The sequence below is a fragment of the Quercus lobata genome, chromosome 7, assembly GCF_001633185.2.
Source record: "Quercus lobata isolate SW786 chromosome 7, ValleyOak3.0 Primary Assembly, whole genome shotgun sequence".
Lineage (NCBI taxonomy): Eukaryota > Viridiplantae > Streptophyta > Magnoliopsida > Fagales > Fagaceae > Quercus > Quercus lobata.
In genome coordinates, this window is record NC_044910.1 from 26125767 (window position 1) to 26147032 (window position 21266).

A 21266-nucleotide genomic window follows, 5' to 3' on the forward strand; every position below is an offset into this window, starting at 1 on the left:
TGAGCTTGCTGCACTTACTAATTGTACACCTGGAAGCCTTTTCGTAATATTAAGACAATTGTAGAATTTGTCTACTTGTACTTGTGGTGGGTTAAGGTTTAGGAGGATTTGTGGATCTAGGGTTTAATAAGAAGGGTCTTGTAGGGAAGAGAAAATATTTTATTTAGGGATGACAAGAGGTAACTATAAATGGAAATTGAATTTCTCCACATCTTTGAATGTTGTGCATGAACAATACTCGTGAACAGTGATGGAATATCAGAGAGGGAGAGAAAGGAAGAAAATAACAATAAGGTCAATGTGCCTCAATATGCAAACACAAATATTATATTGATCAACTCCGTCTACTTTATTGAGCACATTTGGCACAATTATATACAAGGACTCATTCTTGTACTAGTAGTACTAAGAACTCCTTGCTTGACTAGTAGACTAAAAACCTAATAAGGTTATGACTAATAGGGAAAAATGACCTCTCCTTTTTTTTTTGATAAGTAATAAGGATTTATTGATAATGAAAAGAGAGAGACACCCAAATACACAGGAAGTATACAGGGGTGTACAAATCAAATACAAAAATTACATAAATCAAGAAAATCCAAAAAAGAAGAAAATGATGGTTTCTCCATACTGAGAACCAGTCCAGTAAGGTTCTGAAAAAAAGAAGCTTGAGATCAAGCATAGAACACTCATTGTCTTCAAAACACCTATTATTTCTTTCCTTCCAAATACACCATATCAAACAATGAGGGACAACCATCCATATATCTCCATTGCGATGGCGACCAAAACGACCTTGCCAGCAAGCAAAAAGCTCAACAATAGACATTAGCATAACCCAACAAACTCCAAATAAACCAAAAACCATATCCCACAACTCCAGAGCAATCGGACAATGAAGGAATAGATGGTCAATGGTTTCACTGTTACACTTGCACATATAACACCAGTCCAAAATGCAAACCTTTCTTTTCCTTAATGTCAATAGTTAGACATTTCCCAAGGCAACGGTTCAAACAAAGAAAGCCACTCTAGAGGGAATCTTCTGCTTCCAAATGCTTTTCCGAGAGAAAAACTGATCACTGTGGCCAACTAGAAGATGGTAGTACGCACTAACCGTAAATCCCTTACTCTTACAAGGAAGCCAACATCCCTTGTCCTCCCCAGTCCCCCTTACAGGAGTGCTATAAATGGTAATAATGAAGCTCCATGATGCTTCTAATTCCCAATTATGAACATCCCTACAAAAATGTATCTCCCAATGAAGGACTCCATTGGAGTACCTCATTAGATCAGCCACACTCGATTCTTTGTTTCGACAAATCCTATATAAATCAGGATAGCAGTTAGCAAGAGGAGATGATCCACACCATCTATCTAGCCAAAACCGCACTTTTGATCCATCTCCAATTTCATACAGAAAAAACCGAGATAAAGAGGGCCACCCTCTTCTAATATTTTTCCACAAACTAACTCCATGAGGACCAGAGAAAGGGCTAGAACACCAACCACCCCAATCACAACCATACTTCGCTTCTATCACTTGACGCCATAGAGCATCACTTTCTTGCCCAAATCTCCATAACCACTTCCCTAATAAAGCTACATTGAAGGTTCTCAGGTTCCTAATCCTCAAACCACCTGAGGAGAGAGGCATACAAACCGTAGACCAATTAACAAGATGAAATTTGGGCTCATCTCCTAGGCCTCCCCATAGAAAGTCCCTCTAAAGTCTTGCAATTCAATTGGCCATTGAAGCAGGAATAGGGAATAAAGAAAGAAAATAAGTAGGAAGGTTAGAGGGTGCTTTTAATTAAAGTAACTCTACCTTCCCTGGATAAATATAACTTTTTCCAACTTGCTAATTTTCTTTCCATCTTCTCAAGAATTGGATTCCAAATTGTCTTGTCCTTGTATTTTGCCCCCAAAGGAAGACCCAAATATTTCATTGGAAGAGACCCTTACTTACAGCCTAAGACAACCACCAAAAGATCAAAGTTTTAAACTGCCCCTACAACCACTAGTTCAGACTTACCCAAATTTACCTTCAAATCGGACACAGCCTCAAACCAAATGAGCACCATATGGAGAATCAGCAGTTGATCAATATTAGCATCACAAAAAATTAGAGTATCATTAGCGAAAAGGAGATGGGAAATCACCAAAGATCTTCCTACAGAATCACCTACATGAAAACCTGACAAACGACCTTCATGGACAGCCTTATCCAACATTCTACCAATGACTTCCATAACCAACACAAATAACAAAGGGGACAAAGTATCACCTTGCCGCAACCCCCTTGAACTCCCAAAAAACCCATGAGGAAAACCATTAAAAAGGATAGAATAACGAACCGTTGATAAACAAAATGAAATCCATCGCTTCCACTTATCCGAAAAGCCACAACGCTCAAGCAAGTGGGAAAGAAATCCCCAATTCACATGATCAAAGGCTTTCTCTATGTCCAATTTACATAACAACCTTGGTTGACCAGATTTCAATCTACTATCAAGACATTCCTTAGCAATAAGGATGGAATCAAGAATTTGCCTATTTAGAACAAAGGCATTCTGAGGAGCTGAAATGATATCTCCTAAAACCATACGAAGTCGAATAGCCAAAACTTTAGCAAGAATTTTATAAAGCCCCCCAACAAGGTTGATAGGCCGAAAGTCCTTTACTTCCATTGAAGCGGCTTTTTTAGGGATGAGAGTAATGAAAGTTGCATTCAAGCTTCTTTCAAACTAACCTGTAACATGGAAATGGTGGAACACAGCCATGATATCTGATTTGAGAATCCCCCAGCAAGCTTGAAAGAAAGCCATCGGGAAACCATCTGGACCAGGAGATTTATCCCCATTAAACTCCTTAATGACTTCATAAATCTCAGCTTCCTCAAAAGGTCTCTCTAACCAATCCACATTATCCCCAGAAATCCTGGGGAAATCCAACACATCTGGGAAAGGCCGCTGCTCTTGCTGCTCCGAGTATAAATTCATGTAGAATTGTTCAATATGGTCAGCAATCCTATCTTGGTTGGAAGACAAAGCCCCATCAATCATAAGATTTTCAATAAAATTTTTTCTTCTATTAGAATTGGCCATCCTATGAAAAAACCTCGTATTGGAGTCGCCCTCCTTTAAGAACAACACTTTGGACTTTTGCCTCCAGCTAATCTCCTCTAACAAGGCTGTCTTCTCAAGATCAACACAAAGGGATGCTTTTTTCAATTTTTCCTCCTCTGAAAGAGGTTGATTGTCCTCTTTAACATCCAAAGCATTCAACTTACTCCATAAATGTTGCTTCTTGGCTGAGATGTTGCCAAAATCAGATTCGTTCCACTGCTTTAGATCCGATTTTAGAGCAGTCAACTTCTTGGCAAGAATGAAACTAGGAGTCCCTTGAAAGTGGTAATTCTCCCACCAGGACTTCACCTTGTCTAAAAACCCCTTTGCCTTCAACCACATATTCTCAAAACGAAAAGGAATTCGCCCTCTTCGATGACTCCCACTCTCCAAAAGAATTGGAAAGTGATCAGATAACGCTCTAGGAAGCCTTTTTTGGGAGAAATGTGTGAAATATTCTGCCAATACCGGAGAGAAGAGAAACCGATCTAATTTAGAAGTTGAGGTAGAGTTAGACCATGTGTAAAGACCTCCCTCCAAAGGATTATCCATAAGCCCATGAAGAGAAATAAAATCTGAAAAATCAAACATGCAGTGAGTAAATCTCCCTGCCCCTAACCTCTCCGAAGGGAAGTGGATAACATTAAAATCACCTCCCAAACACCAAGGCAAATTCCACCAATTGTTCAAGCCTACCAATTCCTCCCACATAAATTGATGCTTTCTGATCAAATTTGGACCATAGATACCTATGAAAGCCCACTCAAATTGGTCACTGACGTTTTTGAACCTACAAGAAATCAAAAAATGCCCCACTGCTTCCTCTATCTTTTCAACCACGCTTTGAAACCAAATATAACCAATCTATATAAAGACAACTCCATATACTTCTAACAAGTCCTCTTGTAACCCATTCCAATTTTGTCTCTTGCAAACAAACAATATCAGCTCTCTAGGTATGTAATAAATTACGAAGGGAAAAATGACCTCTCCTAAGGTTTACTAAAATTACATTGACCTCCTTGTTATTTCAAATTGTACATGGACCTCCCTTACTTTTCAAAATAAGGTACACTTATGTCCACTGTAAATTACTTGGAACATTTTGTCACTATGTCACCCAGAAAGCTGCCAGAAATCACAAAAACACATAAATTGGATTGCTAGATATTCAAAAGAAAGGAAAGTAAAGCAAAAAAGAGGAATAGAATGGTGATGGTGGGTTGGGAGGGTAAAATAGAAATTTTATTTGGAAGTGAGGTTGAAAGCATAAATTTTTCAATCTGTAATAGAATTTAACGGTGTTAAGCTGTGGGGAGATGAGTGTAGTTTTTTTAACAAGGGAGATTTATGTACAATTTGAAACAAGGGGGGAGGTCAGTGCAATTTTCTCTAACCAGTAAAAGGCTAACTTGGACTCAAAGAAAATAAAACTTAAGGTACATAGGAACTCCTAGAAAATTCTAGACTCAACTAAACAACCAAAATTCCCTTAATTCGCTGGGTTGCAAAAAAAATTACAGTTTGCCCTTTTGAATACAAAATCAACCATAAATCTTTTAAAAACCCAAATTTAAAAACTGTTTTAAACCTAGGACATAAGTAATTTGACCTTTAAATCACACTACTTTTATGTCAATTGGACAGCTCACATGGAGCCCATAAAATAAATCTTGAAAAATCAAAACAAATTAATCTTTGATGATTGCATCATTCTCCCCCAGTGGGGAAAAAAACTTGACCTTGAGCTTCATAGTGTTGAAGTATAAGAACCTTCGAACTTGAAACTTGCACCAATTCTATATCACCTTAAGAAGCATTAAGGATGATAAATTTTTCTTTACCACCATATCATCAAATTCTTATGGAATAATAAAATCAATGCTTAGAAGGCTTTACAACTTAAATTCATCTTGAATTGCTCCATAGTAGTAACACATATCTTCATTGGTCCTGACTTTTCCATGTTCAGCCTCATGCTCACCTTGCTCCTTTATGGTCTTTATTGTCTATGAAATGCATTATTTTGGGTGTTCTTGAAATTCGACATGTGGTGAATTTTATAGCTGGATTTCTCTCTTTTAGTGTCACACCTTGATGCATTAAACCAATGCTTGCTTGAGGTTGTGGCAGAAAATTTGCAAGGCTGCATATATTAGATTTTGATGGGGAACAGCTGTGATGTTTGCCAACAAGTGTGGGGATAAACTGGGGTGAAACTTAGAATTTATAAGGTCTTCATCAATTGCCATTTAGCTGAATATTTTTCCAAAATAGTGACTGCTAGCTTATCCAAAGTTTGTCACGTAGTAGACAAATTTTTTAACATTGCTTCTATGGAACACACCATTTCATTCAATTGTTTTAAATTTTTCTTGGTTTCCACAAAATTTTGAGAAAAGCCTGAGACTTTGAAAATAGTTCTACATTAGTGACCACCATCTTGAATGCAAAATTTCGTCAAGCAGTTGGTAGAAAATTTTAGCAAAGAACTTGTGATAGGATTTTGGTTCTGTTACAAAATCGACAAAGGCCAAATTGGAGAATTTGTCTACATGTGCTTTTGGTGGGTTAAGGTTTAGGAGGATTTGCAGATTAATGGTTTAGAAAGAAGGGTTTTGTAGGAAAGAGAAAAGTTTTGATTTAGGGTTGAAAAGAGGTGAAAGGAAACGAAAATTGAATTTCTCCACAATTTGTGAATAGTGCATGTGAACATGTCCTGTGAATAGTACCCATGAGAGAGAGAGAGAGAGAAAGAGAGAGAGAGAGAAGAAAAGAACAATAAAACCGCAATTTAGCAATGGAGTGTATACAAATCTCCCACCCTCCATTAAATTCATTCTTGATAATCTTCAGAGAGCCTTTACCAAAAATCACTATAACCTTTTCCAAAGAACCCTTAAGGCACTAGAATTACACCTAGTAGAACTTGAGGCAGGAAATGCAATTCTCATTAGTCAACTCTTTGGCAAAGAGGATATCCATTCCATGGATAGAATAACTACTATGGGTACTGATTATGCTAGGATAAGTCTTAAGACTCAAAACCAGCTAAGAAGTACTGTTGCCAACTTGCCTACTGATATACAAGCACGTATTTTGGGAAGCAAGGCTATGTCTGAATCATGTGACAAGTGGTTCACACATTTCAAATTGATGGTCACCACCCATTTCCCGGTTTATGGTGAAGAATCAGATGATATTGAAACTGACTTCATCCAATTAATCTGGAATGAATACTTTGGAAGCAGTCACAGGGTCTATGAAAAGAAACATCCTTTCCCTGGTCTAATAGTCAACTATGAAGACGAGGCAGATGATGAAGACAAAGATCCAACCTAGGTTTCAAAAATGTTTGAATATGACTTCATCAGACTCATCAAGCTAACAAGCCATAGTCAAATCAACCAATTCCCCCAGATAATCCAACAGGTTGTAACAAAGATCAAAAGTCCATTTGTATCCATCAGATGCTGGAGCACTCTCCCACAATGGGACAGTAACAATTGGATGTCAGTTCAACTTGCTCACCACCTTGTACTCATCAACGGGTACACCCACAATGACCCTTGGTATGAAGGAGACTCCTACCTATCCTATGTAGACCCATATGCTCTTACAGGATGTTGGAAGGACTATTTCAACAATGAACTTCTGGATGTAACCAGTGAATTATGGAAAGACTACCATTTTGCAGGTAACACTGGCAGAATTTCAGTCTTTACTACCAAGCCATACTCAGAAGCCTTCACTACCCAGAGGCTTGACTTTGTTGATCCCGGTCAGTTCACAACTCAGAACGCAGACTATGAACCTCTACTGTATTGCGGGTTTTGTAATCTGTTTGACAAATACCATGAGCATGATTGTGATTATAATCCTCCTGAATGGGATCCCTATGATGGGTATCCATCTGGTACTTCCGACTGAGAAAGTCTGAACAATTCTAGAACAGCTCCAAGATGCTCCAGAACAGCTCCAGAAGCCCCAAGACCACCTTTGCAACCCAGTTACTATTCCAGGAACAGTACCCGCACCAGCAAAGCTACCGACAAGCTACTATTTACCCACAGTCCAGAACACTGTGCAGAATTACTATTCAGAAAAGTAAGGGGACAGAACACTGTTCATGAACAGTGACTGTTACTGTTCACTAAACAGTGCCCTAGTAGAATCATTGAAATCACTATTTACTTTCGGCCGAAAAGATATTCATCTGAGAGTAAAATCATTTCACCTTCCGTAATTCCAGCAATCTCCTGAAGAATCCAAGGCTTCCTCCAGCTATAAAAGGAACCCTTTACTTCAGTCTTCAGCAGGCTTAGTTCCACACTACCTCAGAGTTCCAGCTTTACTTTGTAATAGAAATACTTTGTAAACAAATGGCCCTCTCCTTCTTCCCCCTAGTTTACACTTGTAACAGAAATACATTTGTAACCTATTTATGCTTTCGCACCGAGACTGCCCAGAACGGCACTCACCCCCTCTGTCTGTAGCTTACCCCCCTTTTGGTATTAGAGCCAAGTTTTAGCCGATAGTAAGTGTTGTAAGTTACTGTCAACTATCCACCTTAGAGATAGACCTGCATCTCAGTGTAGTTCGTTCAGAACACGAGCACCCTTTCCCACATCTAGAAGAGACCTAGATCCACAGTTTCAAGGTGTAAAGATCCACTCCCAGGTTAGTACCCCTTGTTACACAGCCAAGCAAGATTCAGTTGCTGATCAAGAAGAAGACAGCACTAGCCAAGACAGTTTAAAGCCTCCTTCATCATCAGGAACTAATATGAGAAATCCTATTCAGCAAGAAACTGAATATAACTATCAGCTCTTAGTGTTAAGGAAAGAGTTCACCCATGATATGGATGCTCTAACCAAGGATTTTGAATCTGAGAGAAACAGAGTCAAAAGAGAAGCCTATAGAGCCAACCATACCAGAGAACAAAAGCAAGAAGTTTTGGAAAAATGGAAATTATTCATGAAAGAGGTATCCAGTGATTATACTTTCTTTGAATACTTTGAGAAACATTTCAAATGGCATAAAAAAACTTGTGTCATTACCAAAACTAATTGGAAGTTACTTCCCGATAAGGATGCCCCAAGCTCTAGCAAACCAGAAGTTGTCAGATCTAGTCATCCCCCCCAGACTGCCATACTCTTCAACCACCATGGTACTGAGAATATAGTTGCCTCTCCCTTTAAGTTTGCAACCCCAGAAGAAAAGGTTGTCAAGAAGGTAATAGAGCAAAACAACTATACCAACCAGTGTTTAGGAGTCATAGGTAAACAGCTTGATAGGATAGAAGATCGGATAGACAACAAAGTTATCCTCCAACCAGGAAACCCTAGCAAACCTATCCAGTCCCTAGAAAAGCCTTTAGTCAAACTCCCTACAACTAGGCAAGCCAGTCTCAGACCTAAGGACCAATCAGCCTTAGAAATAGTTGCCCAAAAGTTTGAGGAATTTGTGAAGAAGGAACCAATCACCCCTTCACCAAACACCACCTCAACCAGTAGGGAACAACCCAGGGATAATTGGCTTATCACCCTAGAAGCCCATACAGCCACTAGCAGTTCTAGCAGAACCTCCTCAGACAACGAAAAGGAGATAGAACATTTAGAAGACCAATTTCGAGGATTACAGATAAAAAGGCTTTACCAACCCCAGGTAAACCCAACAAGTCTTACCAAGAATTGGTATCCTAGACCTACATCTCCTGACCTCCAGTACGAGGAAAGGACTACCCAGTTCACAGTATCCAGTGGTAAACTCTATGAATGGAACATAGATGGTTTATCCGAACAAGAAATCCTAAACAAAATCCAGCATATAACCATGGTAGCCAATAACTACCTAAATGATGGAATTCAAAACACAGAGATTGTAGAGCTCTTAGTTTTAGGATTTACAGGAAAATTGTTACATTGGTGGAATAACTGTCTAACAGAAAAGTCTAAAGAAGACATTAAGCATGCTGTCCAAAAAGATGAGGAAGAGAACCCCATCTTTGACGAATGCCTCAATACTCATCCAATATTTTATTGATAAACTCCATCTATTTTTTGAGTACAATGAGCGCAAATACATATAAGCTTCATTCTTGTATTTAGGACTACTAGTTTTACTAATGAACTAAACAACCTAATAAGGTAGTGACTAATAAAAGACTAACTTGAACTCAAAGAAATACTACCTTAAATACGTAGAATCTCCTAGAAAATTCTAGACTTAACTAAACTATCAAATACCCTTAATTCGCAAGATTGCATAAATTACCATTTTTTCCGTTTTAATATAAAATTGACCATAAGTTTTTTAATATAAACGAATATTAAAAAATGTTTCAACCCTAGGACACATATAACTAGACCTTTAAAATCATTTGACCTTTACTTCAATTGGACTGCAAACATGGATTCCATGAAATAAATCTTGGATAGACAAATTTGCAAAGTAGTCATTGAATCAATTTAATCATCCACGACTGCATCACAGAACCAACATGATTTGATGATTGTTGTGTTTAAATCAGTATTAACTACAGAAATTGATGCTATACGAGGTAATTAGTTTATGCTAGTAATCACTAGTAAGACAACAAATAGTATTGTCATTATGACACAGGCTCTAAATCAACCCCCTTCCTCCCCCCCCAATAAAAGAGGAAATTATCCTAAGCAAAATGATCCTTGTTTTATTATTCTGGAAAAATGCATCACCATTTCCCATAGAAAGCTACACCTATGCCATCTTCTTCATTACCTTTTTTTGATTCCTAATTTATTTCTTGATTACTATTATTTAGAGGCTTATGCACGTGAGCAAACACAAATTGTTCAGAAGATTGCTGCAGAGCACAATGGCTCAGATTTTGTTTTTGCCGAAGATCCAGAAGCTAAAAAGGAGCTTTGGAAGGTAGTGGTTACTCAGTTGATGTTCAGTAAGTGACATTTTGTTATATCTCTTTCTTCATGTTGACTTATAAATAAACCCCATACTTCAGAAAACTCACCATGGAACTAATTATTTTATCAAAATAATATGTTGTTAGAATTCAGGTAATACTACAAGTTTGGTTGTTTACTGCAAATAGAATTTGTGGCTGTTTCATTTCGATTCCTTACATGAACCTGTCTCACACTACACTGCTCCACTGCTTTAATTTTATGTCTAAATTAGATAATGTCTCATGTATAATGTTTCTATTAGGAATTGTGGATTATAGATTCAAGCATGCATTGGTGCCCTTGTCTTCCAACTGCTTTACATCCATAAAATTTTGCAACAGAGATTAAGACCTTGCTAATATATATATTGTAACGACTCAAGGTCATAAAATTGCTAATATATATATTGTAACGACTCAAGGTCATAAAATTTTGCAACAGAGATTAAGACCTTGCTAATATATATATTGTAACGACTCAAGGTCATAAAATTGCTAATATATATATTGTAACGACTCAAGGTCATAAAATTTTGCAACAGAGAATAAGACCTTGCTAATATATATTGTAACGACTCAAGGAAAAGCGCTAGCCACATCTGTACTATATCTCAAGAGGACTAGTCACAATTAAGGCTTATTGTAGTTATTAATAAAGTCTAGATCTATCCAGTAAATACTCGATGTGGGACTCATCTCACACTATACCATATGTAACGATCCAAGGAAAAGTGCTAGTCACATCTGCGCTATAACTCAAAAGGACTAGTCACAATTAAGGCTTTTTATAGTTGTTAATAAAGCCTAGATCTACCCAGTAAATACCCGATGTGGGACTCATCACACATTCATACATATCAAACAATCAATCAAATTGGAGTATCACAATCTTCCTCACTTAAATTCCTAACGTCCTCATTAGGGCCCACTTTGTGGGGTAGTGTCTCTGAGTCCACACGGGATTACTGGGTCAGCTCTGATACCATATGTAACGATTCAAGAAAAAGCGCTAGCCACATTTGCGCTATACCTCAAAAGGACTAGTCACAATTGAGGCTCCTTGTAGTTATTAATAAAGCTCAAATTGACCCAGTAAATATTTGATGTGAGACTCATCACACAATCAATCAAATTGGGGCATCACAATACTTTATGTAACGACCCAAGGAAAAACGCTAGTCATATCTGCGCTATACCTCAAAAGGACTAGTCACAATTGAGGCTCTTTGCAGTTGTTAATAAAGCCCAGTTCAACCCAGTAAATACCCGATGTGGGACTCATCACACACCCACACACATCACACAATCAATCAAATTGGGACATCACAATCTCCTCCGCTTAAATCCCTAATGTCCTTGTTAGGGCCCACTTTATGGAGTAGTGTCTTTAAGCCTACACGGGATTACCGGGTCGGCTCTTGATACCATATGTAATGATCCAAGAAAAAACGCTAGTCACATCTGCGCTATACCTCAAAAGGACTAGTCATAATTGAAACTCCTTGTAGTTGTTAATAAAGCCCAGTTCAACCCAGTAAATACCCGATGTGGGACTCATCACACACTCACACATAGGGCTGTCCACAGGTCGGTCCGGGTCGGTTTTGGCCTCAACTTGGACTCGACTTGCTTAGGTCGGGTGGAACAAAAATAGACCCACAACCGACTGGCGACCACCACAGGTCGAGTCGGCCGGACTCAGGGGAGCGAACAGTTGGGTCGGTCGAGTCTGATGATGAGCGATGGCGAGCGGAGGAGAAGATCTCTTTTCGTCAATCTGAGTTGAAGGCCGACGGGATCTAACGGATTATTGCTGGATTTGTGTAGATCTAAGTCAGATCTAACCCAATACCGCCGGATTTGAGCAAATCTGAGCGAAGGAGGAGAGTAGATCTTGGCCGGATTTGAGTGAATCTAAGCAAATAACACTGGATCTGAGCAAAGGAAGACTTGGGTGGCCGGATCGGAGTTGAGGAACACTGGATCTGAGCGAAGGAAGACCAAGGATGGCCGGATCGAAGCTAAGGAACACCAGAACGTCACCGGATCTCGAAGGATCTCACCGGATTTGGTCCAAAACTTGTTATATTTCGCCAGAGAGGATAATTGTTTCGGTTCGGGTCGGGTGTCACGGGTTTTGAAACGTAAAACCGACAACTAACCAATTAATAGAAATAATTGTTAAAGTTTTTTTTTAATTTATTTTTTATTAAATTCAATTGGTTTATTAAACTTTTTGATTATTTTATTATATTACATATATAAATATATCACGACGAAAATAAAGAACAATAAATAACACAAGGCTACAATTGCTTTTCTTTCTATATATATTTCATTTTTTTTTTTTGAAGGATTTGAAATCTTTTTCAAATAATTAAGATTAGAAAAGGTTATGAAATTCAATTTTAGTTTTACATATCTTAATATTTTTATTAACTGACTCCTTTGAAAAAAAAAAAAAAAAAGAACTGGCGAATCCGAAACAGTTAATTAAGAAGAAGAAAAAGATTTTTATTTATTTTTATGGAATATACATATCAATATTTATGGTTCATACCTTTCATTCCTGTTCTAATTCCTATGTTACTAGGAGTGGGACTCCTACTTTTCTCGACGGCAACAAGAAATCTTCAGCGCACGTGGGCTTTTCCTCGTGTTTTATTGTTAAGTATAGTTATGATTTTTTCATCCAATTTGTCTGTTCAGCAAATAAATAACAATTATATATATCAATATGTATGGTCTTGGACTATCAATAATGACTTTTCTTTAGAGTTTGGACAATTGATTAATCCACTTACTTCTATTATGTCAATCTTAATTACTACTGTTGGAATTCTCGTTCTTATTTATAGCGACAATTATATGTCTTATGATCAAGGATATTTAAGATTTTTTGCTTATATGAGTTTTTTCAATACTTCAATGCTGGGATTAGTTACTAGTTCTAATTTTATACAAATTTATATTTTTTGGGAATTAGTTGGAGTATGCTCTTATCTATTAATCGGTTTTTGGTTCACACGACCTATCGCTAGGAATGCTTGTCAAAAAGCGTTTGTCACTAATCGTGTAGGAGATTTTGGTTTATTATTAGGAATTTTAGGTTTTTATTGGATAACGGGCAGTTTTGAATTTCGGGGTTTGTTTGAAATAGTCAATAGATTGATTTCTAATAATGAAGTTAATTTTTTATTTGTTACTTTGTGTGCTCTTTTATTATTTTCTGGTGCAATTGCCAAATCCGCCCAATTTCCCCTTCATGTCTGGTTACCCGATGCTATATATATATATATATATATATATAGAGAGAGAGAGAGTTAAGGAAACTATTGAAAACTAGAATTACTTTCCAAGGAATATTATTCATATATAATTTTGAGCTTTTGGCTGCCATCTATATTTTCTGTAGTATTACTTTATACTTCTGGAATGTCAAACAGCGTTCTTTGTTTTGTTTGGAAGAGACATACCTGCATAAAGGTGAGAATTGACTTTACCCTATGTTTGGATTGGGGGAGATGGAGGGAGAGGAGAGGGGAGTAGAGGGGGAGGTGGCTGGAAATTCCAGCCACCTCCCCCTTTCCTCCCCTTCCATTCCAAATAGACCCTTAATGGATAGATCTTACACTCGATTTTACCTGTTAGTGCATGCATGCACATAGATATATGGACATGCACAGTGCAATTAGATGTCTCTTAAGTTGCATAAATGCAAACCTGAAACCTCACCAAAACATACAAGAGATCAGGTTGATTTCCATAACTCTCAGATCAAAACCCAAGTGGCCTGTATGGTCATGTTGAATTAGTATGATATTGGTTTTTAACTCAAACTGCAGCTTGTTTTCCTAATTATTCTCAGTTAGATCCATTTATTTATTTTGTTTGATAAGGTCTCTCTATTCAGAGGTTTTATCCAAATGGTCCTCATTGCCATTCTCCATATTTTCTAACTCAAAGTTTTAATGACATGAAGATAAGGAAGGAGGCACTATGGGCTTGCTTTGCAATGGAACCTAATTTTGAGGCAATGATTTCGGTCAGTTGATATCAATGGATTTTAGCTACAGTTTTATTTGCTTCCTTATACTCTCAAGGACCCTCTTTGTTTTTTGTTTGTTTTAGTTCTATAACTTTTGATTTTTGCAGGATGTATGTGTTCCTCTCTCGCACCTTGCAGAATTGATATCAAGGTCCAAACAAGAGCTTGATGCATCACCACTGGTCTGGTATGTCTGATCAGAATGGCTTTCTCTTTTTCTGGACAATAAGTTAAATTAGAGCATTTTGGTTCCTGTAGTAATGTGGTTAGTCAAATGACTGATGCTCACAATACATATGCCTCTGTTCCTATTAACAGCACGGTTATTGCTCATGCTGGTGATGGAAATTTCCACACGGTGATTCTGTTTGACCCTAACATTGAAGAACACCGGCGGGAAGCAGAGAGACTTAACAAATTTATGGTCCTTACTGCATTGTCAATGGAAGGCATGCTCTCTAATCTTTAACAAACTTACCGAATCCTTTTTAACGACGAATGTTCATGGTTACCCGTAACATTAATTATTCTATAAAGGCTCTTTGTCTGTGGTGATTCATAATCCCATAGTGCTTATCTTTCATACGTTCATCTAGTATTTCTGCACACATGCAGTAATCTGAAGTTGATGTTATCTTGAGTGGTTTCCATTCTGAAAAATTAGAACATGACCCGAAAAAGTAAGTTGTGGTGCTAATGAATGGTTTCTTTGACAACTAAGCAGGAACATGTACTGGTGAACATGGTGTTGGCACAGGGAAAGTGAAGGTAACTCATTCAAATCTTTAGACATGTAGGCCATTTAATACAATACTCAGAGGCAACTTCTAAAATGTATTGGTTATCAACTTCAGTATCATGTCCATATTTTGATATCTAAAACAATGAGTTTGCTCTCAATTTCATGCTTTGGCACTTCCCTAGCTGGCCAATGGCATGGTTATTAGGATAAATGGGACAATTAATTAAGAAAGTATATCCAGAAAGGATAGCTTTCACCATGATAATTTAATAAATTACAGTATTGATGCTCCATAGATTGGTCTTCCTTCAGAAGGTAAATTTTACACTATGACGACTATGGCAAGACCAAAATATTTATGATGCTTCTCATTTTGGCTGGCGCTTTATCCTGAGATGACCTTAGTATACATAAGTTACCGGGATTAGCCACCCAAATTCAAACACAAATGCCCTGTTCAGTGTTATTTGACAATGTAGACTGTTTTGATTGGATTCTTTACATTTCCTCTTTTCAGTATCTTGAGAAAGAACTTGGAGTGGAGGCTTTGAGGACAATGAAAAGAATAAAAGATGCTTTAGATCCCAACAGTATTATGAATCCAGGGAAGCTTATTCCTCCTCACATTTGTTTCTAAAGAGCTCCCACCCTTCTTTGCTCGCACTTATATGCATGTGCACACCTACCTTGTCACATGGGTGCACATCCTATCTATATATTTCAAATGTTGTACCTATAGGGCTATAAAATCTTCACTGTATATTATGGGCAATAATGGATCATGAACTTGGTCAATGGCTATTGCATCAGGCCTTTCATAGCGTACCTCTTGTTCTCCTGCTATTTCTTTCTTCTTCTTTTTTTTTTTTTTTTGGTATTGACAAAGGAAATTTAAAAATTTCTAGTTTTAATAATTTTGCTCCCTTCTTTGGAGTGACCTTAAATATATGTTGAAGAATAGTTTTATGTGTGTTGTGTGTGCGTGCACCCGTGTTGAAGGGAAAGACCCCAACTGCTTGGATGGAGATGAGAAAGAGAAGTAAAGTGATTTTTGTGCCATTCTGAATCCACTTATCTTTTTCTGGTTTTGCTCTCTGATTTATCCTTGAGAGGTTTGTCACACAATGGAAACGACGTCTAGATTAGTATTTCAGTAGCTGGAATTTGGTACAGCAAGGAACTTGATTCAGATTAGTTGGATTAGGTTCAAGCCAAGCCAGAGTCTTATGAGTTAAATAATCAGCTGCCCAAAACCCTATCCAACCCAACCTCCTGGCAAAATTGGTTTCCAATCCACACCTGCTAACCCGTCCAAACCCAAAAGATAAAAATGGGTATAGGTAAGGGCTTTTTGGACCCATGAAAAGTGGGTCAACTTGAACTCGACCCACCAAAATGGATTGAGTCATGTTGACTAGAGGGAGGGCTGTAAACGAGCTAAACTTGGTTGAGTAGTGCATGTTCAAGCTTGACTTATCAGGAAAAGTCAAAAGCTCAAACTTGATTTGAGCTTGGTTTATCAGGAAAAGTCAAGCTTGGCTTATCAGGAAAAATCATGTTTGAGCTTGAGCTCGTGGGAAAGTCAAAAAGCTTGGGCTTGACTTGGCTTAATTAATTAGTCAAGTCATGCTCAAGCTTAATATTAAATTTAAACTCAAGCTCAAGTTAAGCTTTGAGCTTGAAATCGAAGAAAATTATATTATCAAATGCTTAAATCTCTAAAATTAAGAAGGAAAAAAAAAATAGTATACTCATTTTATCATATGTCTAGTCCTACTTATGATTAGCCATTATTTAAATTAAAAATTTATATAATTAAATTCATTTATTCATTCTTCCTTGTTTACGGTTTCAACAATTATTCAAAATACAATTTTTACATTCACATTAAATGGTGAAGAATTAGAAAAATACTTATTTGTAACTATTATTAATGAGAAAATACTAGCATGTTTCATTACTTTACATTAGATAATTGATGGGGAAGGATTGTATTTGGTCTACTTAATTAATTAATTAATTTTTAAATGTAACTAAAGTCTAAAAAGGGAAAAAAAAAATTGAGGTAATGAATAGCGGTTCCATGTTAGCCATGTCATTGTTAAGATATGTGTAATGAGTATATTTAGTTAACACATATAAAATTATAAATGAGTCTATACTTGAATTGTTTTGTATCAAGCCCTATAGTTTACGAGCTTGTTTGTGAACAAATTTTTTTGCTTGGGCTCAGCTTGTTTATTAAACGATCTTAAAACTAAGGCTTAAGCTTGACTTATTTATAAACAAACAAACATGAACGAGCTTTTTATTAAGCCAAGTTCGAGTTGTTCATGATTGGCTTGGTTCATCTATAGCCCTAATTGCAGGTCAAGCAAGCTAAAACTATTTTTAGGGAGGAAAAACATATAATTTATCTTTTATTTTTGTTTTCTAACTTTGCTAACGAAAGGAAAGAAAGTCTACGTAAAGAAAAAATTGCAAGAAGCTTTGATTACTTATTTATTTTACTTTATTTATTACTTTTCACACCAAATTTTCTTTAGTTTTCTATGTTACATAAAAATCGCTAAAAAATTATTATGTAAAACTATTTCTTGACCAATACAAACTCATATACTAGTTATAATTTATATTTTATACATATTATGTTACCATTTCTAAAATATTTGTTTTGTTTTTTGTTTTTTTTTTTCTTTTTTTGTACTCTTACAATTGCATTTTCTCTTTACATTTCATCTTTATCTTCATTACTCTTGTTAGGATTAGTAAAATATTTCCAACCCATCCCAAACCTAGCCTAATGCACTTTTGTCCCAAGTAGGTTTTTCTCATCCTAAAGAGGAGACAAGGTGGGGATGGGGTCACAGGACACCCATGATCCAATCCCGCATTACCCGTTGCCATCCCTATTTAGGAGTTGGAATAGGATAAGAGTTGGTGATGTTTTATATTTACCGATTAGGATTGCCTTGTTTGCTTCAGTTGAAGGCTATTTATAGCCTACGTTTGATAATAAGAAAGCATTAGCATATTTTAGTAAAAAATTCAAGTTTTTTCTTGTCAAGGAGGTCTCGGTTATCGCTTGAAGTATAACCAGAAATTTCTTCTTCTCTATTGTTTAATTTCCAAAAATCCCTTGATCTAACCATAGCCCCTTGTAGGAAAAGAGGTGTAGTACGTGGTTGTGGTGGGTGGGGGTCGTATCAGCTTAGTATCAGAGCCAACCACCATGTCGAGTAATCCAATGTATCTCATTGAGTATAGGATTAAATGAGTTGTGGCTTTGTGGTTGGATCTCGGAGGGGTGATCTAAAAGCTAGATTAAAATGTCTTACTAAGCCATTGAATAACTGATAAGTGAGTGGAGCCGCTAAAAAAGAGAAAGGGCTACTATTGGGTCAATGTTGATAGAGTGAGGCGTCATAGATGTCTGTTGCAAAGCGTGGTGGTATGTTATGAGCCTAGTGTCCCATATGTCTTAAGTGTAAGTTTAACCATATGTATATAAGCTCTTGGGCAACCTTCCCTTATAAGCTAGTTTGCAAGGGTGAGTTCTACCGATGGGTTTGTATCAATATCAAATGAAAGCATCTTGTTAGAAACTGAAATGCATTAAATGTCCTACAAAACAATTTTTCTAGTAAATGCTATTTAATTGGTTTTTGTTAATCCATAGAAACTTTAGTGGTGTCCTACTTGACATCTTGGGGAAATAGTCTTTACACCGGTATTGCTTCCGAAAATGGCAAGAAAATGGTAAAGCTAAGTTGCTTCATTACATAATAGAAAGTTTTCATACAATCTTTATCTTTCCTCCAATGTAATTTCTGTATATAATTACAAAGTGATATCTAAATTCCTTGGAATTGGCTGCATTAGGTCTTTTTTGTTTTTTTTTTTTTTGGATTCTTTCTAGAATAATAAAAAAGATATTTGAAGTATTGCAATAATTTATTTATTATAAATCTGATCTTATGGCCTGTTTGGATGGAGGGAGGAAAAGGAGGGGGAGTGGAGGTGAGTAGAGTAGAGTTGGCTAAAAATAAGTTAATTTTGTGTTAAATCTACTTTACTCTACTCCCCCTTAATCCAAATGGACCATTAAGGTTGAACCAAGGAGGCAAGTAAAACATTCTTAGCAATACTAACCTAATAGCATACTAACAGCCTAATAAGCTAACATGCTTGTTATTGTTGAACCATAAAGTCTTCGATATTGTGACACCACATAGCTTAAGTATTTTGCTTCTAAAAGCTTTGCTATATCTGAGAAGCTACTTAAAATTGTAAAATTGGGGTAGGTGCTTGATGTTGTCAATTTAAAGGTTAAAATTTTATACGAAAATGCTTAAATAGCCTATTTTGTGAATATAATTCTCTGCTTTTAGTTTTTCCATATCATTTATGACCAATTTAGGGTGATAGTAACTCTCCAGTATGTTCTAATATACTTCATTTTTCAATAAATGCACCTGCTGTATTACTTGTGTTTTAAAGTCATTTTTGCAATTTTAGATTTCCATATACTTAAAAAAATTACTAATAGAGTCTAGTGCAACTATTGGTGTATGTGTGCTACACGTTGCTCTAGTTTTTTAGCTGTCAGGTAGTAGCTCTACCTTTTTAGCTGTAAATCTTTTCATATTTAGCAGACAATGTTGATACATACATTTATTGAAGGTATGTTAGTATATGCAGAAGCCGCCCCCCAAGTAACCATGGATCCTTGATATGCAGAATTGGATTTGCTCTTACTTTCCCCTACTGCTTTAAATAAATAAATGAATAAAGAAAGAAAGAAAACTTAAGATTGTGTTCAGGATTTGTTTTGATTTCTAGAAGAAAGAATGTATTTTGGTTTTCTTGTTGGAAGTGTTTCTAGTTTCCATACCCTATGAAGCACAGGTGCATTTCTGGATTCAGGTGCAGGTGCGGGACTCGGTAATTTTTGAAAAAGTAGGGTGCAGGTGCAGGTGCAGGACTCGGCAATTTTTGAAGAAGTAGGGTGCGGGTGTGACAGGGTGCGGCGATTAAAAAATTATTAAAAATATTTCTATTTATATTTTTAATATATTGCTAAGCATACTTATATATAATAATAATAGAAAACTCATATAATAATAATAAAATAACAAGATAGATAGTAATAAGTACACTAAAGTTTTTGACACTTGAATTATTGACAGAGGTATTAAAATAGATGAGGTTTCCCATAAATAAATAAATAAAAAGATGTGGCTTAGTGGCTCACGTATTTGGTCAACCCAAAAACAAAATAAAGGATATATGTGGCAGGTATTAAAATATGTGTAGCTTCTTCCCATTACAAAAGAAAAAAAAAAAAGAAAAAAAGAAAAAGAAAAAAGGGAAGATGTGGCTGGCTTACATGTTTGGTCAAAGAAGCACAAAAAACAAAATAAAGTTAACAAAGGCATTAACTTATCCAGTTATCCTATTGTTTTACTGTCCAAAAAAAACAAAAAAAACAAAAGTTTTCAAAAAAAGAAACAGAACAGAAGGTAGGGGCTAAAAAAAGGAAGAAGAAACGAAGAAGCAAAGAAGAAGAAAGGGGTTGAGGCCACTGGTATCACAAGCACAGGGAGAGAGAGAGAGAGAGAGAATGGTTGTAGCAACTGTAACTTCGTCTTACCAAAACCACACCTTCTTCTCCAACTTTCTTTCTTCTTCTCCTAATAATTCCAACCTCTTTCCTCTCCATCTTCGCTAGCTTAAGAGACAGTCAGTCACAAGTTTTTATCCATTTTTTGTTTGTTTACATTCTTGTTCAGCGCCGGCACCGTGTGTTTTGGCGATTTCAACCGATATGGACTGACTCAACCTGAATCAGTGCGAGTCGGCGCGTATTGTGAAACCAAAAAAAAAAAAAAAAACTGGATGCGGTTCGATGCGCAAGCAGTGGCGTCCCTCGCGTGTTGCTGCGTCGGGCCAAGTTGGACACGGGTGCGGCGGCCATTTTGCCGCGTCTGTGCATCCCAGTCCATACCAATGTTAAGCTTGTAGATTTGACCCTACGCTCTTGCCTTCAAGTAAATGGATGCTACCAAGATATCTGTCGGGTGTTCTCTCCCATCTTCTTCTAAATAGTGAGTACACAAGATAATGAACATCACAAAGGCATATCTCAGAACAACCTCAATAAGCATGTGCTACTTACACAAGATTGCCTAACCTGCGCTACAGCGTTCTTGCGTGTTTGCAAATTGTTGAACACATCGCCATCTGCCATACCAAAAAGTCTAAAACATCCTATAAATGCCCAATCTGTAGTGCATTGACTAAAGGCAATGAGATTGCTTATGCTTCAGCAATAAAATCCTTCCCAAACAATAGCAACTTTGACTTCGAGAAGATTTTATTACAAAAATTGCAGACGATCTC

The 21266-nt window shown here is 36.7% G+C and overlaps 1 protein-coding gene across 1 annotated transcript in view; it reads left to right on the forward strand.

The window, feature by feature from the left end:
- The window catches only part of LOC115952302 (D-lactate dehydrogenase [cytochrome], mitochondrial-like), a 33781-nt gene extending 17969 nt beyond the window's left edge, over positions 1-15812 (forward strand). The window contains exons 13-18 of the mRNA XM_031069406.1: positions 9934-10043; positions 14057-14119; positions 14230-14309; positions 14441-14571; positions 14847-14890; positions 15382-15812. Coding sequence (XP_030925266.1) covers positions 9934-10043; positions 14057-14119; positions 14230-14309; positions 14441-14571; positions 14847-14890; positions 15382-15501 — 548 coding nt within the window. The 3' untranslated portion in view covers positions 15502-15812. The remainder of the gene's footprint in view (positions 1-9933; positions 10044-14056; positions 14120-14229; positions 14310-14440; positions 14572-14846; positions 14891-15381) is intronic.
- The last annotated feature ends 5454 nt before the right edge of the window (positions 15813-21266 follow it).